The 19,472-nt window shown below is 38.9% G+C and overlaps 1 protein-coding gene across 1 annotated transcript; it reads right to left on the bottom strand.

Moving 5' to 3' along the window:
- Window positions 1-671: 671 nt before the first annotated feature.
- Window positions 672-6,956, bottom strand: CCKAR (cholecystokinin A receptor). Its single transcript, XM_049795510.1, has 5 exons — window positions 6,836-6,956; window positions 5,825-6,076; window positions 3,552-3,813; window positions 1,825-1,952; window positions 672-1,198 (listed from the first exon to the last, which is right to left on the bottom strand). The coding sequence occupies exons 1-5, from the start codon at window positions 6,954-6,956 to the stop codon at window positions 672-674; spliced, it is 1,290 nt and encodes a 429-aa protein (XP_049651467.1).
- Between the last annotated feature and the right edge of the window lie 12,516 nt (window positions 6,957-19,472).

Genomic DNA, 19,472 nt, shown 5'->3' with positions numbered 1-19,472 from the left:
TTTAGGTTATTGCCTAAGTGAATAACGCATTCCATCCACAAAGCCACCAATATTTATTTTCATTTTATTAAAAAAAAAAATTATTTTACTTCGAAGCATTATTTTCACATGGACAAGCCTATTCTCCCCACCCCAAAATTCTTCTTTTAATTGACTGTGACACCAAAATGATCTCACCATGTATTAGCTCAGCTAAAATAATGTGAAAAAATATGACAAATGTAACTCAAAGATTTTGATTATGAGGCATAGATATTGAAGTGAAGACTGCAATACGTGTGTTCGTGTTCAAGGAGAATCTATTAGCATCTTGGAAATTTTAAGAGATAACTCAGAAATGCAGCCAAAAACTGAGTGAAACTGTTGATGCACAGGACACCAATTTTTACAGGAGAATTTATGACAAACAGAGCATCTTCTAAGGCTTTTTATAAAGTCCCTTATCTTCAAAGAGCCTTCTTCCTCCTTTGTACTTTTGAAGGGAAAGTGATATAAGCTCAGACAGCGATAGCATCCATTTCCCATAAAGTTCTCGCTACGTTTACTGTCAGCTGAAGTGTTTCATTACCTCAGAACTAAATCATGTTCAGCTGATGCCGCGGTCACTTTCCAAGACCAGATGATAGATACTGGAATTTCTGTAGGCCACTTATTGCCTCTTCTGACACAGCTCAGGGGGGTGCAGATGCATTCATGTGTGTGTAAGAACATTTGGAGAGTGAAGCCCTTGTTGTCTTCCCCTCCTCTTCATCACCAACTTCTCCCCGTATTACAGGGGGCTTTTGCTTTGCACAGCAGGTGAAAGTGGCTAGAAAACCCATGCGGAAACGCTTGTTCATAAAGCAGTATATGATAGGGTTCACGCAGGCAGAAGTGTAGGACAGCAAGTGGATAAAGGAGATAGGAGCCCCTGAGAGACGCTGGTCTGCCGAAGTGGTGTCAAACGCACGCCAGGCATTGACACTGAAGATGGGAGTCCAGCAAAGGAAAAACAAAATCACTATCACCATCAACATGCGGATGACAAGTTTCTTGGCCATTAAGTTGGCAGAAGAGCTGCTGCTTCTCACCCTCTCTATTTTGCTATGGCTAGTAGCAGAGAGCTGATGCAACGGCATTTTCCTTTTTCTTTTGGTTTTGTTGAGGTAGCATCCATCTCCATCCTCATATTTGGCGCTGCAGGTACTTATTTTTCTTTCTGTACGTAGAAATCAGTGCTTAAATAGGTGGCAAAATATCTCTGAATAGTGATTCAAAATAAAATATGAAGAATGGAGTCTGAGTCTAAATAAATAACATAATTCATGGCTGAACAACTGCTGCAAAGAAAGCATGGGCCTACTTCTGAGTCAGCCGTGTATCAGCTGCTCTGTGTCCACCATCTCCCAATACCCTCACGTCTTAACTCTATACAAATTGATGCAAAAGATGTAAGAACACTGTTTGCTCAAGTATTCGCTGAAGAGAGTTTTCAAAATTATATGCTTATGTCTTAATTTGACAATTTTTATTGTAGTGTTTATCAATGGAAGTGGTCCTCATCCATGGCCAGAAAAAAAAATATTGGTATTTCTGTAATAAACAAATTAGAAATTTAACATACTTCCCCCAGAGTCTTTGCAAACAAGCCATAGGTGAGGCATTATTTGCTAGTGAATAACGGAATAACTTCAGTCAACAAGTGCATCTGGCAGGTTCACGAACATAACTGACTGTAATGATCATTTTTGCAAATAGAAAAATCTTGCTTTTAGTAGCCTCAACATGAGTGCTCGTATCTTCAACTCTAATTTAAAAAATAGCCAAACCTAAATCTATTGTTACCTCGTGAAGATTTTCTCTGGCTGGCATCAAATTTTATTCCTCTGTAGAGTTCCAAAGAAATTAGGCCATACGCAACCATCATTACAATCCCAGGTATAAGAAAGAGTATGAGTAGCAGGAAAGTGTACCTAAAGAATCAAAAGACAAACTGAGACCAGGGAACAGCACAAAACCAGAAAAAACTCCTTTAGGTGAGAACTGGGGGATGGGGATGAACAGGGCAGGATTTCAAGATTTTTCTGAAATTTTCTCGTGCTAATCCAAAGCATCATTTTGACGCCTCTGGAAATTAGAAGCTTCCCACCTCTTCTCCTCCTTCTTCTCCTAGAAAAGTAGAGCGGGAACAAGGCTGTTGTGGCTGCAAAACACCCGTCGCCCAAGCTCTGGAGGCCCAGAGGAGACGGGCGCTCCTGTGGGGGTGAGAGGGGGAGGAAGGTCTCTCTGCCCACGAGTGGGGCTCCCTGCTGCGACCAGATGAGCGTCGGACGCCCTGTAGCTTTGCGTGATGTAAAAATTGCCTTGCAGAAGCCAAACGAGGAGCTGCTGATTGTCAGAGGAGCCCCGGGTACTGGCAGTCACTACTTCAGTGAGACCTGACTGGCCGAGGGTTGTGGCACACGTGGGCAGGGACAGAGAAGCCACGGCCCGGGCTTTCATCCCTCGGGCTACGCAGAGCCCCCGGGGAGGGATCCCAGGGCCGGCAACCCCTTTGCTAAAGGAAACAGCTTTTACTTGGCTGCACGTCTGTTACTCTCCTAGGCAGCTTCACTAATGTGATTACAAGTTGGGGAAATCATTCTGTTTAAATGCATTCACGAGCCTACGTCTCTTCTGCTCCCTGGGACTTCGGTGCAAACTCGCTAACGCACCTGGGAATCTGCAACGACACCATGGAGAAGAGAATTTCACCCTGGGCCCTCCCTCCTTATCTGTACTCATACTGCCAAATACCCGAGACTACCGAAAGCATTAATACAAATTCACTATGTTTGTGGATACACCATACTGAAGCGCATACTTTAAGCTTGTTCCCAGTTCTGACCGACCTTCAGTATCCCCAAAATTCTTAACATCTCAGTGCCAGTTGAAGCATCTAGTCATTGTGCAAGGACACAACGTCTAAGTAATATTGCTGGTTGATAGTGCTACTATTTACTTACTCTGCCTGGACGTGTAGGACTTGGAGCACTGTCTGTCCCCTCACCTCTCTGCCCCTATTCTCTACAAGTGACCAAAAGGGTTCAGTTCTCAAGAAGGGCATTTGCAGCCTCTCCAAGTTCTCTGCTTCGGATGACCTTCAGACAAACAAATTAACAGGCAAGGCAGCACACGGTGGGGGACTTGTATGTGTCTGCGTTTCTCAAAGAATCAAGGATTTCTCTGAAAAGATTTAAGTTTATGTATAAATTAGTGAAAGAAGCATTCCTACTTGAAGAGTGACAGATGCTTTCCTTACAGCGACAGTAAGGGCTTAGCAGACCACAATGTGAGAATCACTGCCATGTTGGGTGTCATTCCTAAGACAAGGGGAAAGTCATACAAGTGTCAAAATGTAAGCAGCTTAAAATGATTTTTTTCTTTTTTTTTTTTACTTCTTAAATAAGCATGATAGAAGTGTAAATGTTTGCTGAAGGTTAATACTTGATTTTCAATAGGCTTAATGCTACCATGAAATCCTGTTTTCCACCAGATAATTACGCATTTGCCAACAGTCAGTTATGTCTTACCAAGATTGCTGAATGACATCACTTGGCCAAAGGAGCCGACACATATTCGCAGTGGTGTTGTTATACTTGGTAAAAGGTACCAGTTTGCTGTAAATTGGGTATGGTGACATGATAGTAAAGGAAACACACCAGGTAGCAGCAATCACTTTCAAGGCATGAGATTTTGTCTGCCAGACCCTGGACTGCAGAGGTTTGCAAATGGCACTGTATCTCTCCAGAGATATGGCAACCAGGTTGAATGTCGATACACTTACAGAGACACCTATATATATAAAATTAAGAAAAAGGTTATTCTCTTGTTTTAAAGGTTCATGTTATTTTCAAATAGTCTTGCTAACTTTCTGTATGCATATAGAAAATTAAAAATATAGCAACCTATTTATAAGCTAAAATATTTATAAATATTATACTGATTAAGTCAGCAAAGAATGTGTGGGCGATGGGTCTGGGTCTCCAGACTGATGTTGCTGCTCTGCGCTTCTCTAACTCCAGAAGTCCAAGAGAAAAGATTCGTTCTGTCAAACCATGACATTCTGATAGCAGGGAAAGAAGATGCTTTTCCTCCTAATTCTTCTCTTTGCTACTGTGGTTTATCCACTCCACTAATTGCATTGAAATTCAAACGAGCATTTGAAATCAGTGGGATTATGCTATTAATTACTCTCTTAATACAGAAGTTCATAGTCCCTCTTCTATTGTTTTAATTTTTTTAAGTGTCCTGCTTGACTGGTGATCTGATTTTCTCATTCAAGAGAATTAAATATGTTATCACTTTTTTAATTAGATGCTAATGGAGTTACAAAGCGGGAGAAATGAAGTCATGAAGGAGAATCTTTGCCTTTCAAGTGCCCTTAATTTCTCCTGTTCATATATTATAAAATAAAATGCAGTGGTCTGTATTTCTGTCACTGAGGTGTCCCAGTTTATCACTGCAAGATTATAAATATTTCTTCTTAACTTTGTCACAAATTTTTCTTTCAGTGAATGAGCTTTCATTTAATAGTCTTTGTGAATGTTCTAATGTGGGTCAAAATATAAAACACCAATATCTTTTGTTTGCTTTACACAAATTATCTGTAATTTAAAATAAGTCTTCCTACATCTTAAAATGAAAAATTGAGCATAGGTGATGCAATGGCTGTCAGTGTCTGTTTGTCAGTTGAAACCTGTGGTAACATGAACTGCTAATGGGAAATATCCACATTCCAACTCTTAAAATAAAACACCTTCATAATGAAAAACTCCATGTTAAAAAATATTTCACTGGATTTTTTTTTATAAAGTAATTTACACAGTTTGAAATAAAAGAAAGATGACAACGCTTCAGTAATGGTTTATGGTATTTATGGCAGCAATTCATTATAATTGTTTAAACATGGCCTTTAGTTTTATTGGTTTTATCTACAAAAAGATGTTGATTTCCCATTCGCACGCTTTAGGTGTGTACTTTCACATTACATCAAAGTTCTCAAGGGCACGGGTTGAAAGGGGACCTAAGGTTTCTGTAATTAACCACAGGTCTTCCAAGGTAGCAAAAACTTTACATAATGTTCTCCTTTTTTTTTTCTTTTTTTTTTTTTTTTTAACTAAACAAGCAAACACACAGGAAGTATTGGAAGTGAGACAAAAATCACTTACACAGGGATACGTAATCCAGGCATTTTGAAACTCCTGGCCCCACAGCCAGAGGAGGTACGGCAAGGCACATAGAAGTGAAGCTTCTTAAAGTCAGCCTCTAAAACCTGTGTCTGTATTCTGTGGTCTTCTGGTGAGCTCTGATCACGCCTGGTCTGTTCTCAAAAAGGGCTTGCTCTACCTTCCAGCTCCAGCAGATGACACCTACTTTGGCCTATTTTTTTTCATGTATCACTGCTACCAAAAATCTGTGGGCAAAATCTGCCTTTGGTGAGTACTGTACAACCCCGTCATTTGCGATGGTTGATCTGAACACTGCTACTAACTCTGCCAGTGATGGGTAAGCAAGCGCATGTGCCAGGTTCCTCCTCAAAGCTTGATCGTGCAACATACTTCTCACTTAACCTGATTCAGCAAAACACTTCTGTATGTCGTTCAAATTGAGTGCCTCTGTGTTTTGCTGGATCGGACTGAGGAAACCAGAAGCACGAAGATTTGCATGACAAGGCTGTTTCTTTGTGATTTTGGTAACTGTTCAATGGCAGATGGAAACAATCGGCTTTTTACTGGTCTTTAATGGCCTGCTCACCTATTTCATTAGTCAGTCTTCAAAATAAGTATAAACTTCCAACACTTACCCATGAAATAAGTGGCAGTTTTGCAAACAGCACTACCAAAAATAAAATCTTTCAGCAGGTTGGGAATGAGGGTGAATGGCATGCAGAAAAGGCAGAGCATCAGGTCGCTGACTGCTAGTGACAGCAGGAACGTGTTGGTGACTGTTCTCATCCGCTTGTTTCTTATCAGCACTGTAATTACCAGCATGTTCCCCAAAACACTGAGCAGAAATATCAAACAATACAGCAGAATCCGAATTATCTGATGGAAATCTGAAAATTGTCACAAGGAAAAATCAGTTATGCAGCATACAGCTCATAGACTGGTGTTACGTGTTTCATCCTTTAATCAAAAGTTAAAAGCCTTTCTGTATTCACTTTGACTAAGGTTTATGTCTTTACACCAATGCAAAATCAGTGGAAGTGCTGAAATTCTTAAACTTATTCTGATCTACCTGAACTGCATAACATTAAAATACCATACGTGCAATACAATGTACATTTGGAGAGCCAAACATGACTTCTTAAATGCACCTTCGGCTCACACTACCTGGTGTGAACCATTCACTCGCCACGGGAGTTCCTCCTTTATGCAGAAGTAAGAAACGATACGGCAATTAGAAAGATTTTAATACATGGATATTTTTTCCAGCCTCAGAGTGCTATAATTTCATATTTAATCACTTTCATACACAGTATCAGATCAGATAACTCCATTGTTCTTGAACTGCTCAAAGAGTAAAAATCATGTTTCTCCAAGTCCTTAGCACAGCTGTTTACATTTTGTGCCCAATAGTGCTACTGTTTTGGTTTTCCATTATATCCAAATTTTGTTCTAGTTGAAATTTTAACCTGGAAAACCAGCACATACTAAATTCTTTCCTGCCTGTTTCTCATCCTAACTTATCAGCAAGCAGTTGATTTTGCACTCCCTCACAGAAAAAGCCTTGTGTAACTGTTTCTTTCCATAGCAGCTCTACTTCCAGCTAGAAGTGAAACTGCCTGAAAAAAATCTATTTTTTCTATACATACCTTTAGAAGGATAAGGTGGATCATCCACACAGAAAAAAGTGTCATTTTCCAAGATGATATCGCACAGGAAAGCAGTAATATTGGTACCATTCCCGAGGAAGCTAGCATCAACTGTTTCCATTCTTCAGTATCCACAGGTTAGCTTTGACGAGGAGGAGGGTGGGTTTGTAACTATCTGCCCATTCTTTCAGTAAACAAATACATTTCTGAATGAAATCGTCGGGGAGGAACACAAGAGAGGCAGTTGTGCAAGGAAGCTCTTCTAACTCTCCGTCAGGAGCACCCAGCACACAGAGTCCTGTTCAGGCTGAACAAGATTTACTGCAGGGGCACAGGAGGCAGTTCAGAAAAGCAAAGCATGCTTGCACATACACACCTACACATATGCATGCACACACACACACACACACACACACACACACACATCCCCTCTGGTACTTTTTTAGATCCACCCTCTTCTGTTACTGGACTACTGACTGTTAGGATTATAAACAGGCTGGGAAAAGATTACAGCATTAACCCCTTGCAAGGTCGGTTCTCAGCAATATTTCTCAGAGGGAGTCTGTTACGCCACGGCCAATAAATCACAACCAGTGAGTGATGAGAGTGATAAATCCATCTCTCAACCAACAACATATAAAATGGTAAGAGTAGCTGAATAAAAGGGCAGAGAAAAACATAGTGAAGATTTTGCATGCCCTACAAGGAAACGCTTCTTATCTTCACATTTTTCAAAGCAGACTGAAGACTGGGTACGCTCAGAGAAACAAGAGCTGTTACATTTATCTCATTTGGTGAAGTGCTAACTTCATATGAAAGCGCTGTACGTGCCTGATCCAAACTCCAGCCAGTCGACAGAAAGACCCATTAATTTCAATGTTCTTGGATCAAACCTTATGAAAGTATGATATTAGAATTATCGGTTAATATAAGAGGAAGCCTACACATTTTCTCAGTGCAAGGACTTGTATATGACTTGAATACAAACTTTATGAACTGATAAACTGTGGCACATTAGTTATGCATTAGCGTACGACACAACAATCCTGGTTGTTTAAAAGAAACCCTTTCTTCTGAGTTCTGCTTTTTGAATACATAAATATCATCCTGTCTGGTGTTTTCACAAAGGCATGGGCTTTTAACTTCCAGTATACAGCTTGTTTATGGCCGAAAATGTGAATTAATGTTATAAATGAATCCCTGCTATAACTCAATGGAAAACAAATTTCACATTTGAAATCTCTTCTACTTAAACAGGCAGAGCAATAACAGGTTTCTATTAACAAGTCTGGACCCCTTAAAGTTGATATACACAGACTGGAAAGCCTGGATTTCCTTCCCAGTCTCGCCAGCTTTGCCTTATGGTGCCACTAACGGGAATAGGAACATAGGACAATAGATTGAAAAGTTACAGCTAAAGTTATAATTTCTAAATTATCTTTTCTTTAGCAGATTCATTATATTTTTTCCATTTCTTTTACATATTTTTCTAGTTTTTAAAAATCTGAGATAAAACGACCCAAGTTGGCAATCGGTGTATACAATGTGTAACTGTCTCAGCTGAAAAAACCATTCAGTCCAGCAGGACTCAATTCCAGCTTCAAAGGTGTAACACACTTGTAGGAAATTAATCCAGAATGACACGTTCTAGTTTATTTTTCTACTTGTGAATCTCAAAATGGGAGAAAATCATACTGAAGAAACAAAAGTTAAAATATGTTTCCATTTCTGCAATGATTTAGCATTAAGCTTGAACATGAGGTACCAACATCTCTGAAACACGATTTTCTCTTAGCTGCCTAATTCAGCTTTAAATTTTTTATGTTTTTTATTATTAAATTGATGGGTGTTACTAGTCAACCACTCTATTAAATGACAAATGCCTACTTGATTAAACATACAAATTTTTTGTTGTTGTTTTAGTTTTGAATTTAGTTGTAATTATTCCAGTATTTCCTGAACACTTTCTTTGACAATTTAAAATTATGATAGTACCCAAAACAGCTGAAATGGCAGCCAAGAAAGGTGCTGGTGCTGGTAATGCACAGGAAAAGTAATGGATGCTTTTTGGAAAGGACTACTGAACTTAGATTGCTTTTTTGCTCCTCTTCATAGACAACAGCAAGATGCAGACTTCTGGTTAGCAACTTCTCTTTCCTTTGAAAATTGCTTTCTATAGGTGAAAAATCAAGGACAAACCAACTCAGACCAAATTTTGTAGCCTATGTCTGCCTTTCTAAGGTGTCCTTTACACTTGAAATACTGATCCTGCTTTCCATATCCATATGCAACTCACTTCAATGAAGTCTTTAAATTTTAGAGCATTTTCTTTTGTCATGAAGTAGCATTCAATCTGAAAGATTTTGAGCTTTAAGTAACCTTTGTGTATCAAAAGAAGTTATTATAATTATTTATAATTATTATAATGGTCTGACCTGCTGCAAAACATAGGCTAGGTAATTGTGTTTAGCAATTCCTTTACTGAATTAAATAGCCTGTAATGGAGTTCAAGTCTTTCTGTAAGCAAGATGTCAAATTGTTGTTCTGTGCTTATTATTCTTAATGTGTAAGAGATCTTTCTGGATTCCTGGCACCTTCTGTTAGATCTGCATTAGAGAAATGATTGGATATGTTTTCAGTTGCGGTTGTGTTGAATGGTTGATATTAGCAGGTGTTTTTTTTTTACCGTATTATTTATTTAACATAGATGTGCTGCTATTTGAAGTTGGAGTCTCTCTCAATTCATTTTTAATCTAGTTTTTATACTGGTTATACCACTATACTTTTGGGGTCAGGGGTTAATTGCTGGTATTCTGACGAGTTACAGCTTGGTTTTTTTCTGTACCTTGAGGAAGCAACATTACACTAAAGAGAAAGATTAATTTTTATTTATGTTGTCAAATATAGACTGAGTTTGTGCACTTGTCATCATCTGCTGGGCTTGCAGTCTTGCTAAACTGGATTGTACAGAGTCTTCCATGAATCTCCAGGACCTAGTTAAAACTAAAAGAAGAAATAGAGTGAACGGAGGTCTGGGGGAGACATAGTGATCAGGAGGGAAGACAAGATTAGGGGGATCATTGCAATCAAAGAGATTACACTGGGGCTGTATCATGAGAGACAGTGAATTATTATTCTGAATTTAACTTCTCTGTACTTGTCATGATTTTGTCATATCTGAAGAACATCAGGTTGGTTATTCATTCCTGGTAAACAAGCGGTTTCATACCTTCCATGAGCATCACGGCCCAGGTCTAAAATCTTTTCTAGTTATTCTACAGTCTCTCACAGATGCTAACACATTAAGATGAACCAAGGATTTAAATAAAGGCATATTGAGTTTTTGTGGGTTTTTTTCCTCTGTTCCTTTCCTAATAATTCCTGTAATCCTATTTGCCTTTTTTATGACTACTGAGAATTTAACTGATGTTTTCATGGAAGAACCTACTGTAAGTTCAGTAGTCTCTTTCTTCCATAGTAACATCTATTTTAGACCCTTACACTGTTCATGAAAAATTATAATTGTTTTCTGCTTTGCAGTGATTTTTATTCTCCCATTTTATCAGAAAGAGCTTTCTGCGGTTCTTCATAGTTAGTTTTTGCTTCTCCTCTCTTTGAATGACTTGGCATCAGCAGAAAACTCATCTACCTCACCCCTCTTCCCATTTTCTGGAGCATTTATGAAAGAGATGAACAGCTGTAGCAAAGCTTCCTGTGGGGCTCCATTCATAATTGCCTTTCACTCCTACTTTTCACTCTTACTTTTTATTTCCAGTCTTCTAATGTTGTTGTTCCCAGTTTCACTCCAGGCCAATGGTCTACTTGTCCATGATGTTAAATTGCTCCTGAACTGCTGCTTCCATAATTCTCCTCGTTCTTTCTGGCAAGCAAATCCACACCAACTTTGCTTCCTCAGCCCAGATAAGTCTTCCAGGACTACCTGTGAACATTGATTGCCATGTGTTAAATCATCCAAGGCCTTAGGAAGCTCCACCTAGAGAAGCAATGAAGAAACAAACCAAGAAGTGATGCAGCAGCTCAGTAATGTGGGTTGTGCCCACAGCATGAGGAAATAATGTTTTAAGTTAAAGAAACAAAACACAAAGCCTGAAGCACGCATGCAAGTCATTGAAAACCTCAGCATGTATTCTACTGAGTTATCAAGACCTTTACCAGCATTGCCACCACTGAATCACCAGTTACCCATGGCTCACTGGCTCTGTGTCCACATGATGCTCATGGATGCCAGGAACTTGGCTTCCAAGTAATTGCCTCTGATTGCCAGCCTAAGGAGAGAGTGCCTTTTTGACTACTTTTTTTTTTTTTTCTGGAGAGAGAAGGAGAGCAGACCTTTCCATTCCATTTTCACAAACGTAGCCCAGAGCCATGTTTGCATTGCAGCTCACTTTTTCTGGATGTGCAAATTCAGATGATACTTGTCAGGCTAATTGTCCTGAATTACATGTGAGCAGATGGCTTCATCCGTTGCCATTCATGTCTTCCCAATGCAAGCCCGCTGGTGGTGGCGGTGGCAGTGCCAGGCTGTGCGTAAAAAAGCCTGCCATGACCACACCATACGGAAAAGGCTGAACTGTCAGAAAGCAGTGTGCTTTTGTGGAGGACTTGGCATAATGTTCTTCACCTCTGGAAGTCCTGGACGTAGCTGGTCATCAGTGGTACATACCACTGCACGGTCCCACTGAGCCCCTTGCTCTCAGGGGGGTCAGAGGCTGGCCAGGGCTGCAGGTCAGTACAACAAACACTATAAAGGCAGCGCATGGCTCTCGCATTGGTCTCAACTGTATGTGGGAAGGTGTGAAGGACCAACTTCCCTAGGACTGTAGGAGCCCCTCACCTAGACCCATCTCGAGGGATGGGCACACTACAGTATCAAGACATGCTTCCTAAGCACATGCAAGAGGGCTGAAGCCAATGAGGCCAGCAACCATGGCCAGAGGCTTCATGTAGTCAGCAGAAATGCAAAATGGACCAAACTGACTTGGTTGCAGCCTGCGTTGTGAATCCTCTCGGCATGGTCGCGTACTGTCAGACAGCAAATGAGTGGAGAGCATAGTGGTGGGAGGCAGCATGTTGCGCATAGACATGAAGGGTTGAGGGATAAGTACTGAGCCATGATTGACTCCAGAGGGTACTAATTCCAACCAAAAGCAAGTGTGGAACGAGTGAGGAAATGCTATCTTGTGCAAATCCCAGCAACTGTGTAGTTACTCTTTAAAAGAAACTGGATCATCTCGTTTACATGGTCAGATCTCTAAATCTGCAAGATGTAGCTTTTGTCTAAAAAATTTGTGCAGACCATGTGTCCAGAGATTTTTACCTGTTGTTACTGACCCTACCAGTTTTCCTTGTGTGGGTGTCAACCTTACAGACTGGCTCATAATTCCAAGGAACTGAAGTTCCCCTGGAGCCCTTTTTAAACATTGGCATCATATTTGCACAGTTTTTTTTCTCTGGCGACAACATAGTTCTAAGCAAGAGATTACACATCATGTTTAATAATTTTAGTATTTCCTTTAGAAGTTCTGGATGAATACCATCTGGTCCTGGGCTGAGCTGGATTCAGCATCTGCTGGTTCAATTGCCAGACTAAATGAGTAAGAATTTGCTATGAACTCTTGACTCCCCTTTTGGAGTGGATTTCTGCATGAAACATATTAAGATCAAAGAGTTTTGTTTTTCTAGGCATTTTTTTACATAGATTTACTCAAAGGCACAGCCAACAATCTTAATGTTTGGATGGTTCTGAGTTGCCTTTTTAACATCACTTCTCTCCACTACATTTAGCTAATTGCGTGACAGATGACTCTCCATGCAGAACAGTATCATCTCATCATTTCCCTGCAAGCTTTAAGAGAGAGAAAAAAAGGATGCTGTTTAAATGAAATGCTTGCTAATCACAGAAGTAATTTTATTATTTAGGAGAAACAAAAACCTGAACGTCTGTCCCACTTGAACTTAATCATGCATTATTTGGGATGTTGGAAGTTTTAGGCAAGAACTTCCTTTGAGTTGGCTGCTTTATTAACAACACTAATTTATTAATAAAATTGGCTTTGTAAATTAAGAAATAATTTAGGTACCGTAGTGTACCTATGTAGATAGTTCAGAGAAAAGTATACAAAAAAATTTTTTTCCCTGTATTCAAAGAAGGGGAGGCCTGCTAATCCATGGTAACAAAAGAATCTGCCATATTAATTTTTTTTTTTTTTTATTTTAGTTGTAATCCTTTTTTCCCCCTGTAACATCAAATACGGAACACACACTGGCTTTGCAGCCAAAACGGTTGCTGTGCTCTGTCATTTCATGCTGTGTGTATAATGCTTTTCTCATCCAAAACCAAATCACATCAATTTACAGTTGCCTCATTCTTTTTCCTGAAGAATAAGCATCTGTTCTCTTTTTTCATTAATTTGACAAGATCTTTACTTAAATTTAAGTAGGATCTCCACTTGTAAAATGATGAATTTGGAAAATCTTATCTTTATCTTGTGTCAAACCTACAAATAATTTTGGGTTTTTTGCCAGGTCTTTTTTGTCTTGGCAAATGAAATAAAATAAATGAATTAGAAGAAATATATATGGAAAGTCATGGTCTACTTCTGTTCTCGCTTGCCAGGTTTATGCTGGCATTAGGCCACTGATTCAGTGGAGTTACTCACACAGATTCAAACTACAAGGAGATCTGGATTAAGCCACACTTTTGGAGAACACACAAAATTCTTAGGAACACATTTATTCAAGATTTTTCAAGGTGATCTGAGCTTGAGTTCTAGCATTGTCTCACAGTAAATGCAATTAAGACCAGTTTATACCATACTCATCTGAACTCAATAACATAAGGATGAAATTTACTTCAGAGCACGTTGTTGTACCATCAGTGGTTTCTGAAATAGCATTCGCCAACCGCAGAGGAGATTGAAGGCAAACAAGGTGCTCTTGCTGCCCCTGCAGTGCATCTCCAGTGGTCACCTATGACAGTGCTGTGGCATGTAGCTTAAATGCCTGGAAGACTCCACGGGTCTTGATAGATGATACTGCATCCGGACACATCTCAAGGTATCTTTTAACTGATTTCGGCAGTGACCACTTTTCTGTCTTTTGACGTGCCAACTCGTAGTATTTGAACTTCTTGGATGTTTGCAGTATCATCCACCTGACCTACCTTTGAGACACATTACAGCTGGCGTTGATGCCTTCATGGACATCCAGTCAGCCTCTCATACTGTCTTCCTCAGAAAAGAGGAAACGAGGCCTGCCAGGTGATGGCTGTGACTTTTGTACCATGTTCAAGGCTCACTGATGAACAGGATGAATAAAGCATGTCATCTCTGTAAATCTTCAGGTTCAATTTCATAATCGTGTTAAAGTTTCTGTGGGCTTTCGGGGTGAAAAAACAGCCAGAAATTCAGTTTCGCTCCAGAGATTGCTATGCAAGTGTTGTATAAAGTTTAGGGGAAACTGCTTCAAAGAATGTAAATGACCTGTCCAGTGTAACATGAGATCACATAAAAATCCTTTCGACACCCTGTGACAGCCAATAAGATACCATTAGTGAGGTCTGGGATGAATCATTATCGACTCATTCCTCCTGCATGGTTTATCCTGCATGTTGCGACTCACGTTGGCACTTCTCAGCCAATGCTGGCCTATCACTAGGCGCAGCGGCATCTCCTCTCTCCATATACCTAGCCCTCTAACTAATTGTTAAAATTGAGGGCAGAAGTTATGACAATGTTCGCTGAACAGCTGAAGCCAACCCTTTTCCTTTTCGTGGCCTATCATAACTGATGCATAAGTGCTTATGAGAAATGGACAGAAACCCATGAAAGAAGAACATAGGTATTTTTAAAAGGTGCTTGTTTCTTTTGTAGGCTATATACTGGGTTGTACAGCCCTATTTTTTTCTTCACCCTGTGAATATATTAGTTTGCCAGAAAAAACAGTTCAGGATTCAAGCTAGAGATGCAAGGAAATAGTCCTGCGCACCCTTATGTTGTGGGCACTAGAACCGCATGCCAACTTACCAGCATCAACACATGGTCCAAGAGATCACTTCTTTTGATTATCTTAGCACCATCAAGTGTTGGTACCATTAACGGGCTCCTTTGAGCATATTTTTGCATACTAGACCAGCATCAGGCAAAGTCAAAATCCATTGCACGTTCTCAGGTACCAGTCGCCTGAGACTGTTTTCTGAGATACAGTCATGACACGGCTGGTAACAAACAGATAAAAGATCAGGAGCTGCCACCAGAAACAGCCCCCATAGGTTATAATGTCAGCAACAAAATGGTACAACTGTTCTAGACACTACTCAGCTCCTTAATAAAGCTCAAAACTGGAACAGACTGCTAAATAAACCCCTACTTGTAACAATCAAGAACCGTAGTCTTTTCTTTTTAAGATTCCAGTTAAGCACATAACAAAGAGTCACTACTATTTTACCACTAGAGATTTGCATTAATAGATCTCACAGAAGTATATGAAAGAAGCTAGTTATGTTAACTGCAGTCGTTATAAGTTTCAATTTATAGATGAAAAAACCGAAGCACAGGAAAGTGAACTACTTGCACCCAGTGAGCTGGTGGAAGGGTCGGGAAAAGGGAAGCAGGCTCTTCAGATGTGGCCCAGTGCTCTACTTGTCAGACAGCTCTGCTCTCAGAAGAAGCCAGACTATACTCATGACATTAAAATCAAATAGATTTCCAGATTTCCGCAGAATTAGATAAAGAGATGTTAGTTTCACAACACCAACTAAGTCATTAAGGGACTGGCTGTGCAGTTAAGTAGGGAGGAAATAGAGAAAGTCAGCTGATGTATTATCGGGCGAATTGGTACCAGCACGTCTGAAGCCAGGGCTTTAAGATTCCAAAGTTTATGTGTCTTACTATGTATGGAGAGACGTTACTCTGTGTTTCATGACATTTGGTCTGACATCTACGTTTCTGGAGGAGTATCAGTTTCTGTAACAGATGATAACTTTTAGGTAAATACCAATGAAATTTGTTCATTGACATCTGAGTTCCCAAGAATCATATAATCCTTGGCTTAAGGGAACCTAAGCTATGGGTAGCAAGAGAAGTATTGTCCCTATTAGAAAAATACTGAAAATTACACTTACATAAGCAGAATCCATTTAATCAGCAACAGTAATTCTTGAAAGCTTCAGTTTTTATAGGAATCATAAACTTTCTATGAACAGCAGTCGTCTGATTTGACATAAATTTGCACAAGTCTGCACAAGAAATTGAACATACAATTTGCTTATATTTTGATGAATTCTCTGTTATTCAATAGCTAAAGGGGCACACAGCCTCACTTTTTTCAAAGTAACTAACTGGCTAAGTCTCTTATCAACAACTGAATTCTGAGTATGAATTTTAGTCTTTTGAGACAATTCAGACCACGAAGTGAGGGTAAAGAATAAGAAAAAGGACACAGGAAATAAAGTATTTGCAGTAGGGTATCTGGTTACGAATTAGCTATCCAGACCTATTTCTAAATCCAGAGCTATATCTAAAAATTTTAGGAGACATTGCAAAATGTCTCTCCTTCAGAAAACCTTTCTACCATTACTACTGGTACAACACTGGTACAACAGCTACTATTGTCTATAAACCCCTACCAGCAATCCCTACAAAGAAACTATACTCCCTCCTTGAAAGTACTTAACCCAAGTAGGATTTCGATCTAATAAAAAGAAAAGCAAAATATTGCTTGATGTCTAGAATTTTGCTGGTTTTCTGTCATCATGATTTTGCATGGAAGGGTGCTCAGACAGTGAGATGATGGGTTGTCCTCTTCAAGTTCTGGGGCTCCTAGAATGAAAGTAGGATTTTAAATTAGGCTCATGGCTATGCATTTCATTGTATGCAATTAAGTATTTTATTGTTTGACTCTTGTTCTTTTACTGTGACAATCTCCAGGCCAGTTTTTTGGTTAACTGGAACTCTGCTAGCTGACAGTTTGGACTAATTATTGAACCAAGTAAGATTATGTACAGGGAGACCATTGGGAGCAAAGACAATTTACCCCAGCTGAAGTTCTGTTTAGGTCTTAATTTGTGGAATGTTTATCTTTACTTGTAAATTAACCAAATTATCTTCACCTTTTGGACTTCTTTGATAGGTATAATGCTGTCCAATAACTGCCTATAGAAACCTGTCAGTTATAATTTTTTGAGAAACTGAGAGAAGCAGGTCAAGCCCATAGTAATAACAAATACTCTGATTTATTTCAACTGCTGTGCTAACCTGTCCTGGGAGTATTTGATAGTATTTCCATACAGAGAGATTTCAAAACATTATTCAAACACTGAAACACTGAAAATAATAATTTCCAGAGTTTCAGCACAGATGGGCTGTTAAACGATAGTATTATTGGCCTTACTTGCCATGCTTTTGTCTATATAATTCTTAAGAAAACACACTCTGAGGAACAATTGCCGTAGTTAGTTTGGACTATTTGCCCATGTTTATACAATATTCCATTGTGCAGGGAGTTAATGTGACTGAAAGCACGCAAGTTGTAAATTCATTTTCATTGTTTAGTCTTTGCTTACATTACAAAACTACTTTAAAGCTGCCAAGGAGAAGACTCAACTCTCAACAGAAGGGAGAAACAAAAGTCCAAGGACAAATTCTGCTCTGAATTCTCTGTGCTCACTTTTTGATAAAGCCAGACTCAGTTAGGATGCTATGGTATCTCCAAATATCCAGGGGCTTATAAACCAGACAAACTTATCAGAATTTGGATCTTTGGGATGTAATCCTTGTATACAGAAAAGTTACATGATATACTGTTGATTTTGCTTTAACAAACATTTGAAAATTTGCAACTAATGCGGATGATTTCTTTTAATAATTTTTTTGTGTGCCTGAAGTCATTATCTTACATTTGCAATTTCATGGATACTGGTTTGGCCCTTTCTGTAATCAACTGCACTGTACAGACAAAGCAGTGCAAAACAGTCACAGATAATACAAATTGTGATCACTGTGTCACTTCTCAGATACCTTATTTCTTTGCAGTGTTCTCCTTTATTCTAAGGCATCCATTTTGCAATCCTGCAATGTGGAGAAAATTAATGAACTGAAGTTGGAACGGTATTTCTGATGAGACCATGATAAAAGATCAGTAACAATGAGTATTTTATTTTTACAAACTTTGCTTATTGAGGCTGCTGGAGAAAGTAAAGTGTTTTTTAAATATTTCAAGTGGCATGCTAGTGAAATGTTCCTAGATTCTACTCTCACTCACTCTGGTTTTAAATCCAGCAGTACCAGAAGTGTAATCTTGCTCAAACTATAATCTTACAGTCATCTTATCTCTTTAAATTTCATTTACATTTCAGTTAGAAAGCCAGATGTGTCAGCTGCAATTTTACACTTTGTAAAGACAGACCTCCCCAAAGTCTTCACTTAATTCTTAATGAGTGCTTACAAAAGTTGTTATTAGAAGTCAAATGGGAATGCTCTGGCAAAATAAAAAGTATTTATTTCATTAGCTGTTAAAGTGAGTCATTTCATACTGGAATATCTTGTTCACAAGACCTTATTCAGAGGAGGCTGGAAAATTAGAATTGATTCTGTGGGAAATATCCAAATAAATTCTAAAAAATCAGATCATGATATAAATTGCTAGGTAAATTTTGATTTTCTGTTTTAAGAAGGAGTAGGTGGTAGGTCATATACAATATTATCCAACCTAAAATGATAGGAAACTTCTGTTCTGACGTGTTACTAAATATCCAATGCCTTCCAGATTTAATGCTGTTTGAGAAGAAACTGGCAGTACAAATTGATGTTGCTTTGATGAAATCCAGCTTACTTATCAAGAAGGCAGTAATTTTCATTTCCCTGGATAGTACAGGAGAATGAGAAACAAAACAGGACTCATTTACACTTTTCCTGTCATCCTTTTCATTACATGGTGGCTCATTTAGTTAGTGACATGGTAACGACTTCTTTTCCTCTGTTCCTTCTTCAATGCATCCTCATAAGCACTTCTTCAGCTATTGCCCTTCCTATCTGAGTGCATTTTCTCCTCCTTTAAGCCAAGAATATGCAAACAGCACCTTAAGTCCCGAGGGTTCATCCCTTAGGCCGTGCAACTGGGCTATGTTCAGTACCTTCAACAGAGGTACTATTTCCAGTTCCAAGGAGTAAATAAATTGTTAGGTCTCAAAGACTTGTGCCACTTGGATAAAGTTATGAAAGCTAGTAGTACCTTACTGCATAAGAATATTTTTTTAAAAATAATTTAATTTTTTTAAAAAAGCATATTAACTCATGTCACAGTTAAAGCTCACTGAAAGTTAAAACCATTCATTGCATGGCTATGGATATTTGGGGGGTTTGGTGTCCTAAACCACTGACTGCATAATGATGACAAAGCAAAGTGATTTTCTAAGTGAATATTTGATTATAACATCAATAAGCATGCATGTATTTTCTCCTCCAAATTCCCTACCAAACCTGCTCTATAGAGTATTTTAAATCTTTGGCCCATTCATATTCTTGTTGCAAACCTTAACAGTTACATTTGGGGAAAAAATTAACGACATTTTGAAAGTAGCTTCCTTCAAAGAATCAGTGTCATCTCCTGCTATTATTTC

Source organism: Accipiter gentilis, chromosome 3, assembly GCF_929443795.1.
Source record: "Accipiter gentilis chromosome 3, bAccGen1.1, whole genome shotgun sequence".
NCBI lineage: Eukaryota > Metazoa > Chordata > Aves > Accipitriformes > Accipitridae > Astur > Astur gentilis.
The sequence above is the reverse complement of the archived record's forward strand: the minus strand, read 5'-3'. Positions and strand labels throughout refer to the sequence as shown.